We start from the raw sequence: 16156 nt of genomic DNA on the forward strand, positions 1-16156 counted from the left end.
TCAGCCCTTGAAGGTTGGTCGACTACATATACAATGGATGTTTCAACGAGGCTACTCTTTGACCTTTTGTTTGGGCGTAAGCTACAAAATTTGAATGATGAAAGCTCGCTGACCCAACGACAAATAGACCCTTAGAATTACCAGAGAATAAAGAAGTACTTGATGATACCAGTACTTTGTGAGTTGGTAGCTGCAATAAGGCTCGGGTCAGAATTTACGGCGAGGGCGGGTGGGGGGACTGGGGTGAAATTAGTTTAGTCAAAATTGTTTTCGCATTCCCCCCACTTTGCGCACTCAAAATAATCCCCCCCCCCCCGAAATGAACCCAATAATTTCTGTAGTCCCTCCCGGCTACATATATTTTAATGTGTAACCCCCCCCCCTCCTCCCGGCTCCACTTGCCAGAGATGTAGAGTATATGGTAACTAATATGGAAACTAACAGTGGAAATCAACCAGTGTCCATACCGTGAACAATGAGAGAATCCTTTACAAATATATGTGGGCTTTATGAAAAAGATCTCACATTGGGCTGTAACCTATACTTGGCGATACTTAGCCAGCAGGGTTTTCTCTTTCAATCTTGATTCTGAGCATAAACAGCATCATCCATGATAGCTAGTGGGGAGGGTCAAGTCATAGAATACTTTAAATTTGTCATCATACCCCAATTTTACTTAGCTCAATACATTACTTTACAACAGTACTAGTATGGCTATATTATCTGCACTTTAAACTTATTACGTACAGAGATAGTTTGACACACACACATTCACTTAGCTATTGACTGCCTCATAATTAACTGTATAATAGGCAAATGAAGTGTACAATTTTGCAAAGTACAAGGCAAACGACTGCTCCTGAAGTTTGAATATTTAAACATGGAGAGAGAGAGAGAGAGAGACAGACAGACAGACAGACAGACAGACACAAGAGTCTAGAGATATGCCCACAGAGGAAGACATATACAAATACATTCGCATGGCTGTCACCCAACTCTTCGCTGAATATAGGCTTTAGAAGGTATTGTGGCAAAACAGCGAGAAATCTTTAAATTTACTCAGTAAACGACCGATCCTGATGTTTCATTTGGTTCAAATCATGAGCTGAGCATAATATTTCTGGAGCACCCTTCTAGATCATCAGAACTTTCATAGCCCCCCCCCCCCTGAATGCTCAATTTTTCTTAACCCCCCCCCCATTGAGTTGTTTGAATAATTAATGATCTTCAGTAATTAAGCTGTATCTTTGGAAATGCTATGTTTAAAATTCCATACAATTTGGCACATACATCAACCATATATATATATATATATATATATATATATATATATGGAGAGAGAGATATATATATATATATATATATATATATATATGGTTAATCTGCATAATCAATGTTTAAAAAAAAAATAATTAGGCAATATGTTAACTGTACAAGCTTTTAGTTTCATATAATTAATTTTCCAAGTAAGGGATACGTCATGTAGAATAGCTATAGTTTACAATTTTGTATTCCAACAATGTATGTTGACCCAAAAACCTATGATTTTGCACTTGTGGGAGGCATTCAGTTTAAATCTGGTTTACATTTTACTCTTAACACGTTTGATATTTTTTTGACAGAAGTTACAAATATTACAAGAAATACATTCAATATATTTTTTACATTCTATGGTTGCATGAAATACAATCTGGGGGCGGACGATGTTCAAGAGAGCTTGCATGAAATGCAATTAGTACATTTTTACAGTTTATGATTGTACGAAATACACTATAGTTTCGGTGGGCGGGCGTCCAGGAATTTGCGTGAAATACATGTAATATATATTTTTTACATTCTAAGAGTTCACAAAATACATTCTAGGGTCGGCTGGCGGTCATCAAGGATGCTTGTACAAAATACATTTAATACATTTTGTTCATTCTAGGTTAGGGCAATGATCCGGGGAGCTTGCATAAAATACAGGCTGGAGGATTTTCAAAAAAAATCGTTTTGCTGTACCCCTAACTTGGCAAAAAAGCCAGCATTCGGCACTGATTGTTCTACATTACCACCCAAAATGTTCAAACATGTAGCATTTTGTGATTCTATAAATGGTCACTGTACTGTATATGATCACTAACATTTTGAAGGAAAGAAAGAATTGCAGGTAAGTATTGTGAACATGAACTATTGTCATTTGTACCAAATGTAGGCCTAACCAAACATAACCAAACAGCGTGATGAACACTGTGATCGGTAAGCTGGCGTGAGACCGTGTACCGATACGCACCCAACTGAATTATTTCCATGTATCGTACGTAATTCAACTAAGTGTCTCATCCCTTTTCTGATGATGCTGTCGCAGGTTTTCCAATGTATGATCTTTTTCTCGAACAAGGTGGAGAAAACAAATATATGTTAAATTTGGTGGTCTTGTTGACTGAAAAATCGTCCCATGCATTCACCAATCGTGTCGATTTGTCGCGATCTGTTTTCAGTTTTGAAAAAGGCAAAAAAAAACACAAACAAAAACCCCAACCACCACACCACCTTTCCTTCTTTGAACATGGCCGTATCTAGAATCTGAACGACACAGACGATAGCAGCAATGCTTAGTAGTATTAAACCACTTACGTAGTACATTACCAATTCAGGTGCATGTATTTAGGTCGTATGTACAAACGTCTGTCCAAAGTTTGTAGGGTAAGGACACCAATGTATGTGCAGACACTTAGTATTAAATAGGTCTTGGTCTAGATCTAATAATAGTGGTATAGGCCTATTGTTGAACCTCGCTATTCATGTGAAACGCGTCACCATCTCCCCTTTTCAACACAAATCGACACTAAAGGGTAAAATTGTTAAGTTCTACGGAAATGTCGTGTTCTCAAGTGAAAATTTACACAGGAAAAATAATACCTGGTTATAGTATCTACCTTTGCATAGGAATTGTGACGTTCTAGGTGTTTAGGTTGTACGCCATGGGGACTGTAGCGTTTCGTACAACGTGGCTTATTCTACTTTTATTTGGTATAATTGGTATTGTCGTCACGGTTTGGTATACCACCATTGAAGACATGGAATGGAGAATTGTGAAAAACAGCCACTCTGGACCTCGACCAAATCAAGCATATTTCGAAAGAAACCCACACATGAGAATTTTTTCACCGATTTCTAAATATATTTCTGTTGGAAAAGAAGACGATCAGATTGAGTCACCATGCAAATGTGCGAACACGAAGATTACAGACAAGTTGAATTCTTCGGCAAAACTACGGCGAGAACGTGAATTGACAGAGTGGAATAGACAGCATAGGCAATCCAGCGATCCGTTGATGATGTGTGAAGCCTTTACACCACTACGATATCCTGCAGGTGGTGTTACCGTTCAACCACTCAAGTCAACACGTCTACATGGTCTACGATTACACGTCGCTATCGCTGATTTCCTACCTGAAGATCAACAGCTTCGGATTGTGCTAAGATGTAAAAATTTGAAGGGAGTGTTAGTTGTATTCAAACATGAGGGTAATACGAGTGTGGGAGTTAGTGGAAATGACTCTACCGAAATGATTATCACAGCTAACAAGGATGGACTACATGCTCTCAATACAGTTTTGGCAAATTTAAACTATAAAAGCACAGTTTATGATATCAATACAAGAGATATAATCTATATCACAATGTTAAATTTTGATATCGCTGTTCACGTTCACATAAAAAAACCGGCAGTACCAACGTTGTACGACCCAGGCCCTTCCGGTGATATCAACTCATTGGTAACTATTATCACAAAAACGTTTGAACGGTATGGTTCAGTCAAAACACTAATATCTAGCATACATAAATTTTATCCGAATATGGCCATCATTGTCGCCGACGATTCCGAGGTTCCTGAAAAAATTAACATTCCTAATGTAAAGCATTACATTATGCCTTTTGCAGAAGGATGGTTTGCTGGTAGAAATTTAGCACTCAGTCAGGTAAGAACCAAGTACTTTGTTTGGGTAGATGACGACTTTGTGTTCACTGAAGGAACTCACCTTGAAAATTTCCTCGAAAAATTCAAACATCCAAACTTGACAATTGACGTTGTCGGTGGGACGTTTGGAGATGCGAACGGTAAACGCCGAACGAACACAGATTGCTTAGGTTGTCGTACACTTGAAGTTACTAATAACTATGAAAATGATGACGGAGACTGTTTGGTTCTCAGTAACAAGAAATACCATGCTGTAAAAGAATTTCCCGAATGTTTCTACGCTGATGGCACAGATAATTTTTTCATGGCTCGAACCAGTACAACCAGGAGCGTTGGTTTTGACCCAGTTTACAACAGAATGGGACACATTGAATTCCACATCGATGGATTGGGAAAACTGCGTATGATGGGATGTACAGACGTTAACATTTTACATAAGAGAGTTACTAATAAAAAGTACTATAAATATCGGGAACTTGGACAACATTTCAACAAAAACCGAAATTCATGCAATTTGCACACACTATTCAAGAACAATTTGCAATGTTTTAATTTTTAGCTCAACTGAGCTGAAGTGTGTGTGTGTGTGTGTGTGTGTGTGTGTGTGTGTGTGTGTGTGTAAACAACTTAAAGTCAAATACCACTGGACCGATTACCTTGGGTGTCTAGTTGGGACATTGTTCAAAACAAACTGATCTTACCACCGATGGGTGATGATTTGGGTGATTTGAAAAATATGATCTTTGGTAAAAAATGTAGACTCCAGAACTGTTCATGACATGATGATCCCATCAGTGATATGTGAATTAGGTATGAAATTTCGTCCTTTTGGTCAAAAATTTGGAATTCCAAAATAATTGAGTAGAATGGGTTGAAATTTAATGGGAATGATCTTAGTGGTGTTTAGATTGAGAATTGTTTATCATGATTGGCCCTAGCAACCATGACCACGCGCTTAGCAATATTGAAAATAATATAGCGTGAACTCCATGTTGTAGCCTCTTCAGCTCGAAAAAACAGACCCGATTTTAGACCAAAGGGCTAGTAAATGAACCCAAAATATCAGTACATGTGTACGTAATCAAGCAGGTGGAGTAGCTTATAAGCATGTCTATCAGTGAGCGCCAGCAAGTTTATGTATTAATTTATTGTATTTCTGTATTTAGTAAACTAGTTTGCCACCTCTTGTCAATACCGCCAATGGACAAATGAAAACCTCACCATTGTAAATTGTAAGCTCCTATGCAGCGCTATAGCAACCGTACAAAAGTCGACCTCCACAACGTCCGGACCAACTTTCCAAGGTAGCGATGCCTTCAGTGGCCGCCATTGAAGGCAGTGGTGTACTATACTACATGTATATCAACAATGCGTGGGAGTTTATGGCGGCCCGTTCTGGTCACAATTATGTAGAAATAATAAAACTACTGCTGTAATTAATATTATATATTCCCCAAATTATTTCAATGTGTTAGAATTAGTTTAATGTCGTCTAGAATTTATTTTTATAATGGTTGCAATTAATAGTATGCACTCCTTGAATTAATTAAATGTGTTTTCAATTAATTTCATGTGGACTATAATCAATTTTTATAGTAACTGCAATTAATATTATGTATTCCTTGACTTAATTACACATGTTTTGATTAATTGTATGTACTGGACTTATTTTTATGTAGTCTAGAATTAATTTTATGTATTCCTTGAATTAGTTTGTATGGTTGCTGCAATTAATATTATGTATTCCTTGAATTAATTAAATGTGAGTTGATTAATTTTATATACTGTAAATACGTTTATGTAGTCTACAATTGATTTTATGTATTCCTTGAATTAATTAAATGTGAGTTGATTAATTTTATATACTGTAAATACGTTTATGTAGTCTACAATTGATTTTATGTATTCCTTGAATTAATTAAATGTGTTTTCGAGTAATTTTATGTACCGGTCTTAATTTTATGTAGTCTAGAATTAATTTCATGTAGTCTAGAATTAATTTTATGTATGTTCCGAATTAAGTTTTTCTATGTGCTGAATTAATTCTGTGTATGTCCCGAATTAATTTTGCCCCTACAATCCTTTGTGCGTGATTTCTTATTCGAAATGGCAGTGCCCGCAGTGGTACTTGGCGGGTTGTCATCGAGAAAGGAATCAAGGAGGATTCTACCAATTTATGCTCAATCTAAAATCGAGTTTTTCTGTCTCCCCTGAATTTAGGATCGACAGACGATCTATATGAAGTTAAGTTTCGAATGTTTGATGCCACAGGGACTCTGTCTTTGCTTTTCCCGCCCCAAAATGAACCACTGTTTTCAATGCCTACGCTACACGACCGGTCGTACGACCAAATTTTGGTCGTGGATAACAGTACCTTATACGATCGTATGGTCATGACATGTATTTTTTCCAATGACTTCTCTCGACGACCGATCGTATGGTCGTGGGCCACGACCATACGCGACCGGTCGTGGAGAAAAATCATTGGAAAAAATACATGTCACGACCATACGATCGGTCGTCGAGAAAAGTCATTGGAAAAAATAGGCATGTATTTTTTACACCGTCTTTTCTCCACGACCGGTCGTATGGTCGTGGCGTGTATTTTCCAATGACTTTTCTCCACGACCGGTCGTATGGTCATGGCACAGTGACTTAGAAGAGCTGTTGACAATCCGAGGCTCTGGTCGCACCCTCCGTTCTACTTCGAGTGGTGCTATTAACCTACAAAACCTAGTTTTTTACGGTGGTCGATCGTTTTCAATCTGTGCTCCACACTTATGGAACACTTTGCCGGCACAACTCAGGGCAGTTCAATCACTTGAAAATTTTAAACAATCGTTGAAAACATTTATTTTTAAGTCATTTTGTATAAGTATAGTCAGTGCTACAATCTGATTAAAATCCGATGTAGATGTCGGCTAATCGTGCATTGCTATCTTACCATCGTTATTTAGCTTGAATTGACCTTCGTAGTACATGTTTACGTTTTTAGCCTGATCGCCTCCTCTAGCTCTTAAAATGATAATGGCTTTATTTATGCTATCGAAAACACCATTGGGAATATTCAAGGTTACAGCTAGATACGCAAGTTCTCCCTGTGTGGAAACTGTTTTGCATAAATTATCAACTAGTTGACCTCAGTTTCAAAGTCTAAAGTTCAAACTAAAGCCCGAATATCTTGGAGCAAACTGCTCAGCATTGAAGGCGCCATTTCATTCTTTGAGTGCTTATTATTTACTATCAGCCCTTTACTGGGGAACTTCGAAGAAATGACACAGGAGAGGCCCGGGAACATAGTTTACGATGTGTTGAGTTGAACATGATGGCATGATTGATGACATAGAAATAAAAATGTCAATATCGCTGCAATAAATAATGTGAAATCCCGATCACACTGTGACCATTAAATAATGTTTACATAATGAAAAATGATTTTAAAAACCTTAATTTATTGTGAAATAATAATAATCATACAATAATTAGTTTATGGTTTTACCATTATTTTGTACTTATTAATTGAATATTTCATATTTTTGAATGATATTGTCATTATTGTATCATTAATTGACAGTCTTATCGTTATTTTGTAGTTACTATTCATTTTGTGATAATAATGTAATTTTTTATCTTTATTTAATGATTAGTGTTATCATTATTTTGTACTTATTAATTCAATATTTCATAATTTGTTGATGATATTGTCATTATTTTACCATTAATTGGCAGCTTTATATCATTATTTAGTACTTAATTGATAATCAGTTTATATGGTGTTATTATTAATCCACAATTTTATTATTTGTAATAAAAAATCACGTTTTTCATGTAATAAAACCGACGTTTGTAATAATTGCCGAAATTTGTAATAAATCCGAATATTATGGTGATCCAATAGCCTGAAATACAGTATTGTATGTAATTTTTTATCAGACATTGTTTTTACACAAATTATCATAAACAAATCACAATACGTACACATCAATTATTTAAATTTGTTGGAATTTGGTTCCACTGATGTGAAGACGCTGGAGGAAGCTCAGTTCTCAAAGAAAAAATGTACTTTTGACAAATTAACAGAAAATGGATTCATCTTCAACGTCTGAATATAACAAAATAATAGAAGTATTGGACCCACAAACTAACGCGATTTGAAATTCGATGCACCGATAACAACACGATCAAATTGCGTCGTAGACGAACGATACATGCAGACGAAAAACTATTGATATGCAAATACGAACGTAAGCATGAATAGATGACATGACACGTATAAATCAACTGAAACCTCATTAATCTATTCACAATATTTAACGTCTTCAGCCCGAGTGGGCGAAAGAGAATGTTTCCTTTGTCAAGTAACTTGCATTTCATTATCACAAGCTTACAGATTTGTCAATACATTTTCTTGTACATCTGTTTGCAGGTGTTTATGAATTAAAAGAACATGGCGATTGGTTGATGGGCTTGCAAGATTGAAACGAGAACGCAATTATTTTTCATGATTTGAACCATCTGCTCACTTTCCTTCTAATTCTTTTTAAATATGGAATTCATGTTAACATATGTTAGAATTAGTAAAAAATGGCCTGGTGCGGACGTGCTATCCGGGTTCCTGTGACACGTACCGAACGTCAATTGATTTTGGAAGCTATGGGCCAGTGTGCTAACAAGTATCAACTGATAGCAGATCGTGTTCGTGCAAATTACAAGACATTTACATTATTCGCCCTGTAGTAAGACGTGGAATAAGGGTCCAACGTCATCAGAACAGGCAATTGTTTGCACAAATAGGAAACGACCAGAATTTATGACAGGGGTGGACTCGGAATATTGTGATCATGAACACTTTTATTATTATTGATACCTTGATAGCCAGTTATAAAGGATGTATAGTGGGTTTCGTAATGGTGCTGGTCGACAATAACACAACGACCCGATCGTCGAATAGTATACGTCATGACTACATCAACATTTGTTAAGGTTTCACAGCTTTTTGCAACACTTTTGGAGTGGAGATCGGTTATTTATTTGTTCTCGGCTTCTTCGCTTCATCGGCTTTATGCACATTCACAAAACAAGTTACTTGACTGTGTAGACAGTGGGAAAAAAATGATATCCTTATGCAAATAAAATGCGTCGTATAAATCGACGAAACTCATTATCTTTTGTCAATATTTTACGTCGACGAAAGTGGACGTATGCAAATTTTAGAACGAAAACAGCCGAAAACATAACACATTTCAGAACGAACGCTGACGAAAGTCTATTGTTATGCAAATACAGAGTGACGTATAATTCGACATGGCAGACGAAAAGCTCATTAAGGGGGAGGTGTCAAATTCAAAAAAGTCGATAGATTTTTTTTTATACTTTGCATACCTAAGCAGTGATATCTGAATATGTAAAAAATAAATGCAAAGAAAATGCTATGTCACCACCTTAACCTTTGTTTTCAAGATAATGACCGTTTCTTGTATCTACACATGTTGTTTTGGGTCAAAATAAGTAGATTTACAACAATTAACTACATCACAATTTTTGGCAGTTAAAGATTATCCCTGGAGCACGTAATGAACTTACAAATTTTAGTGCAATGTGTATTATGTCCAGACATGTTTGTTTGTAATTTCTTTTCATTATTTCATAAAATGCTATGTTATTTTATCCCCAGCTACTTTACGATTTTTAAAGAAAAATGTAAGAAAACTGCAAAAAAGGATAAAAGTCCAATGTATTATTCCAGCTATTTATCAATGACAAAATAATATTGGGTCACCATGTCCGTTTAAATTCTGGAATTGAAATCGTAACCCCACACCCCATCTAAATTTGGACATTTTGACAGAATTTTTTTAATGAAATATTGTTGAATTTTGACAAAAATTAAAATGAGCTTGTTCAACTTGGCACATATGTATAATGTACTAATGCCTCTTAATGATTATACAACAAAAATCATTGTGTGAATGCTAACTTTAAAATGCCAGTAAAAATGCTACCCTCCACCCCATAAAAATTTCAACATTTTGAACAAAGATCACTTGACATTGTACAATATTGGAACACACAGGCACCAAGGTATATTTCTGTCAGTTCATATGTATGATAAATCAACTGCACTATTAATGTGTAGGGTTTATGTATTTCTCCCAAAGCCAAAGTGGCCATAATATTCATAATTATGACCCCACCCCTAATTTCAACATTTTTGGACACAATTCACATGACTCAAAATTTCATAATACTGGAACACATGGGTACCAAGGGATAGTTCTGTCAGTACATAATTATGTATGATAAATCAACACATTAGGGGTGTCAATAGTTCAATGTAGGATAAAAAGCTAAAAACATTTAGTCCCACCCCCTAACTTAATTGGCCAAAATTAAAAATGTCCATCCAATTTCAAATCAGTATGTAGTAATACTATGAATACAAAGCCAGTATGTAGTGAGGAAAAATAGATCTTATGTTGACACTTGATTTTAGTGCTGTGCTATAGTGAAAATTCTTGCATTTCTCAATTTAGGAAATATTTTTAAAAAAGAAATAATTGCATGTTTAGGGGTACAAACAGACCCATTAAAAAGTAAAATCGTTTCTGCAGGATGAGAACTAGACAACTAAAAAAACACCCCAAAAGTTAAAGAATTTAATTTTTCATCCTACATTGATTTGAAATATATATTGATCTCGCACCTTATATTTCATTCTCACATTGTTGAAACAGTTAAATGTTGATTTCATGTAAGGAAATTGCTAGTGTTATATTCTGGAGTATGGTCACTATGAAAAAGGAAATAACTCATATCATATCAGTACCTGTTGATCCACTGAACACGGCATGCAGTATACGTACCTAGCCACATGATAAAATGGCGTTGCACACACTGTGAGGCCCAAAAGCTGTAGCTACTAGATGTATTTTGATTTTGGTAGAACCTCTCATTGAAATCTTATTAATGTTACCATGGATACTTCTTTCATGGGGACACAATGTAGATAGTCTTTATACAACTTGTATGATTTGTTGCAATTTGAACTGTAGGCTTTAAAACAAACTATAAATTCAATAATTTTAAATTGGCAGGACGTTACTATACTGATACAGGGATATGTAATGGCCGCGGCCGGCCGGGGGCTCCATTGCTGTCCACGACCAGTCGCAGGGTCATGGCCCAGTGAAGAAGAAGTATTTTTGTTTTCACTGTCGATTCTCCACTGGTAAAACGGTCGTGGCCTCATTTTTAAATACGAGAAGTATACGTAGCGTTTCACTTTTTTTCTCCACGATCGGTTGTACGGTTTCTGATAATTATCATTGTTGTTTTTCTTGTAACTTGACAAACATGATTTTAGCATCGATGAGACATCAATGGTTTGAGAAAACGCACACACTAACAATCAAATGATTGATCTAGTGCTTTGACCCCATCAATCGCCCTTTAGCGCTGGTGACACTGCTGACCTATCGAGCGTATGCTTCCAAAACGAATGTAGTTGCGCTGCATAATTATAAATACAGCTGACTCTAGATCTGACCCTAATAACAATGACAAACATGTGACACACAAGGTCAATGACATGACGTACACAATCAGGTTGTAATAAAATCACTACACAGTCTCTGGTCCTAAAGGACTCATAAATTTCCATTAGTCGACATGGGATTTCGATTTACTTCCTCCCAATTTCAACTCGCCCCAATTTCAGTTCGCCCCTTTGTCAACTCCAATTTCTTCCCACTCATTCAAAATCACGTAGGAGAGTAATTTACAGATCTTTGCAATATGATGTGCATGCGCATGTATTTTAGTAAATATAAAAGACGCTACGTCTTCAAAGACGTAAAAACCGTTTCAGTTTGGTTTATGGTCCATGGTTTATCCCTCCCTTGTTTTGGCAGGAAAACCAGACCTCTATTGTCGTAACAGATACTGAAAAATATAACATTCAGTCTAGGAATCCCATGCACTGAAATCGGGACGAGTTGACACTTGGGCGAGTTGAAATGGGACAAGTTGAAATTGGGAGAGATGATCTGGATCCGTCACCGATGTTATGGTACAGCACCATGCAGAGTTTCCTAGATCACTAATTACTGACCGTGTGTTTGACTGAGGACACAGCTAATGTACACAAACAATTTCTCACATTTTTATCGTGCGATGTGTTTAGCTTGTCCATTACGGTACTACGCTATATATAGAGAATACATCTCAACCGGCGACCATTACGATACTGCGGTATATCTCAGACTAGTCTCAAATCTCGTTGCATACACATCCAGAGCTAAAAAAAAAAAAAAGTTTTGGCCTCAAAAAAAAAAAAAATTTGGATCTGTAAAAAAAATTGTTTGGGCTCATGAAGTAAAAAAATTTGTTATGCAAATAAATTTTCTGCTTTGTAAAAGGAAGTTTTGTCTTACAAATTTGAACTTTTTGCTTTGATATTTCTATTTTGAACCAAAAAATAATGTTTTGTCATATGAAACAAATTTTTTATCCTTGTACTGAATATTTTGCTCTCAAAAAATGTATTATTTCTTCCACAAATGTATTGTTTCTATGTCATCTCTGGGCCGCCGTACAGGTGTATCTTCTTACAGTTCAAGAAAAGAGTGTCGAAATTTGGTGAGTTTTTCCAAATTTAACTAAAGGGACATTAACCTTTAACACGGTGCCCCAAATTACACTGTGATATAACTGATCCTGCTTGCAGACGGTGTGTAAGCGGGACCTGTACTCCGTCAGCAGGCAATAATTATGCTGAAATAGTCCAGCTGTTAGACGGAGTAGGTCTGCCACGATTCTGACAACGTCCCTTTCCTTCTCACAGACAATGCCATGTCAGAATCGGGCGCCGTGCTCATTCTGCCACCAGCAACAATAATACCTCCTTATGTAAAACATGTAACGTATAACTGTTCTTTTCATTTCAGTATACAAGATTCGATTGTGGGCAGACAGTTGATCTAGATGGAATTACAATAATATATGCTTTATATTGTCTTGATGGGAATGCCATATTTTTATCATAAATATACTAATACGTGTACCATGATGAGCGTACATAGATTTTTGATGAATTCGACTAGGCTCATTATGACTGAATGTTCACGCATTGTAAAGAAGATAATAGTGATTATCATCACCATTTTCGTATTTCTCAAGATAATTGATATAGTGTTCTGGAATTTTGACAAAATTTCTACTTGGTAAGATTTGTCAGGTCACGTGTCTTTAAAAGTGGTTCTTATGAACATGTTCAAACGATCCATTTGTTGGTATATGGTAAGAGAGATGGTAAGTCGATTATAAGTTCTATTCATTTCTATACAAGCTGCTTGCTTGAATAATATTACAAAACTCTTATAATATCACATCCAAAAATAAAATACAAGTAGTTTGTTAAAATAAGGAAACAATGAAATTAAGAGGAAGCAAAACTGAAATCTGAAAAAACCCCGGATAAAAATGGTCTCTGAATGATTGGATCAAATCAAGTCTTCTGTTTCTTGCTTTGTGTACTTTGACTGCTGTACGTAGCCTTTACCTATTCAAGTTTTACTGCATCCTCTCAGGTTGCAAGGCAGATTGGTGGTGATGCACTTACATACATACATACACACATACATACATACATACATACATATACATACATCCATCCATACATACATACATTGTTATGTTATGGTTGTTTGATCATACCTCCAGTAATTGTAATAGGGGGAAGCCATCTTGGTTTCTCGCGGGGTGTATGTTTCAAGTTGTATTCTTTTATGGTAACTATAGTTACACACATTTATAGTTTTCCAACCAAATCTCATATTATTATTAGGAGGGAGCATTTGTTACAACAACGATTGCCGCTATTTACTGTTTCCATGGCAACCAATGTGACAACAAGATACCATAAATACCCATTGAAATACATTGGAATGCATTGTAACCATGCGACTTTGATGTAAAATATATGAAAAGTTTGTATGGCGACCCCATTTTTTCATCTATTTGATGAATGAATAGGTTTATCTTTCGTCAAGTTATTTCAAAAAGTTAAAAGGAGAAATAGCAAAAAATTTGAAAAAAAATATGGCAATTTTCTTTTTTGATTGTTAATCTTGAAATAAACACAAATATTCCTATTATTTGACATGAATATAAACACCATATTAATAAAAAAATCAAAATGACCTGAAAAAAATTATATTCATGCAAATATGATATTGTCAGGGATTCATTTACTGACAACATGCTTTTTTCGAACGAAACCAAGACAACTCTAGAGGGCGCCCTAGACTGTGGACCCCCATTTTTGCCATCCAAAGATATAAATCTCCCATCATGGACTACCACTGGTACAAATTTGAAAGTGATCCGATGACTTTTAAATGGCCCAATGTCAAGCTCAACAAGTGTTAATTGATTTTAAAATGTTGTATGAATGCAACGAACGTCACGTGGTGCATGGTTACATTACCTCATATATCATTTGGTACTTTTTTTTTAAACTGTAGATCGTTTGAAAAGCATGACGTGTCATTTCTTTCAAAGATCTATATTTAGGTAGCTGTACGACAAATCCTAACCCTCACCCCTAGATCAGCAGAAAATACTTCATGTTTTTGTTGTTGTTGTTAACGTTGTTACTGCTGCTGCTTGGATCTAACCTGACACATTCAACCGACAAACAAGTATTTTGATGGCAGATTCACACACCTGTAACTATGGTCTAAAAGGGACACTGTCGATAGAGTACATTCCCTTCGACCGTAAAATACTCAACACCAGACACATGAACCCAGAAAAGAGGTCAAGACTGACCATCCAGTATGGTGTGTGCTTACTGGGCAAACGTACAGCGTTTAAATGAAAACAACGAGATATTTGATAAGTGATAAACTTACCTTATCAGTTCTGACCCTGTGAATCGCATTTACTTGCTAATGCAATAGAACGTGCATAAATCAGTCCAAAGGTGCCTGGGTAGTTGCATGTGTAGACTGTTCGACCCTATCTACCCAATATCCTCTACAAGCCAACCAGAGTGGGTTGCAGCCAATCAAAGTAAATGTCATTATGCTCTAAAAAGTGTCAAACTGACCATGTGATGATGTCAGCCTTTCAATGTTGATTTCTGACACCAGCCACCTAATGGTACGTCAATAGTAACATAAGTTTTCAGATAGTCTGGTATTTTATCAAGTACAAACACTAAACAAGTATCACCAAGACAACACTCGTTTTTAACAAAACAAGCAGAATCTATTGTGTCTGATTCTTTTTGAATCTACATAGTTGGAACTGCTAATCCCAAGTTCACTAACTGCACAGATCTGGGTTGATCTTTTACGGGTTTTCTAGGACCAAGTTATTCTAATGTTATTATTATCTGAATGTGTTATGTTGCATACCTTGCGGTGTTTGTACAATTTGGGATTCATATTTGCAGTATTTAAAACTACCGAGAATAAGGGATGTCTAGATTTCTGTTCAATTTATGAGAAACAGGAAAATGTCCAACCCTGGAAATGTTACATCATTAACTCATAGCAGGATATTTTGACGGTTTTATACATAATATAAATTACTTCAACAAACTTAAAGCAAGAAACTAAATTTTGCCTGTTCGTTACATGTTGGTTTTTTGTATTACAGATGTACAAGAAGACAAGCCAGAGACATTTGACAAATACACATTTATTTACATTCACATAATTCCTTGTCAAAACTGACGACATCCATTCAAGATTTCATGGAAAATACATTACTGGGTACAATATGGTGAATGGCTTGGTCCAATACAATGAATGGCATACAGATCCATTTGTAACATTGATTCACACACTTGGTTACAATGTGTTGAATGGCTTGATCAGATGAAATGATTGTCATACTATAGGTAAAATATGGTGAATGGTGTGATTAGATAAAATGAATGCCCTACTATAGGTACAATATGATGAATGGATTGAGATGAAAAGACTCCTGTACTATACAAAAGGTAGAATGTGATGAATGGATTGATGAGATGAAATGACTGCTTTACTATAGGATACAACATGATGAATGACTTGATCAGATGAAATGAAAGCCATACTATTGGTACAATATGATGAATGGTTTGATCAGATGAAATGACTGCCACACTATTGGTACAACATGGCGAATGGCTTGATCAGATGA

General features: G+C 35.9%; 1 protein-coding gene across 1 annotated transcript in view; it reads left to right on the forward strand.

Moving 5' to 3' along the window:
* Positions 1-3878: 3878 nt before the first annotated feature.
* The window catches only part of LOC144441046 (folylpolyglutamate synthase, mitochondrial-like), a 47381-nt gene continuing 35103 nt past the window's right edge, over positions 3879-16156 (forward strand). Inside the window, exon 1 of the mRNA XM_078130558.1 lies at positions 3879-3965. Coding sequence (XP_077986684.1) covers positions 3915-3965 — 51 coding nt within the window. The 5' untranslated portion in view covers positions 3879-3914. The remainder of the gene's footprint in view (positions 3966-16156) is intronic.

Source organism: Glandiceps talaboti, chromosome 10 (assembly GCF_964340395.1).
Source record: "Glandiceps talaboti chromosome 10, keGlaTala1.1, whole genome shotgun sequence".
NCBI lineage: Eukaryota > Metazoa > Hemichordata > Enteropneusta > Spengelidae > Glandiceps > Glandiceps talaboti.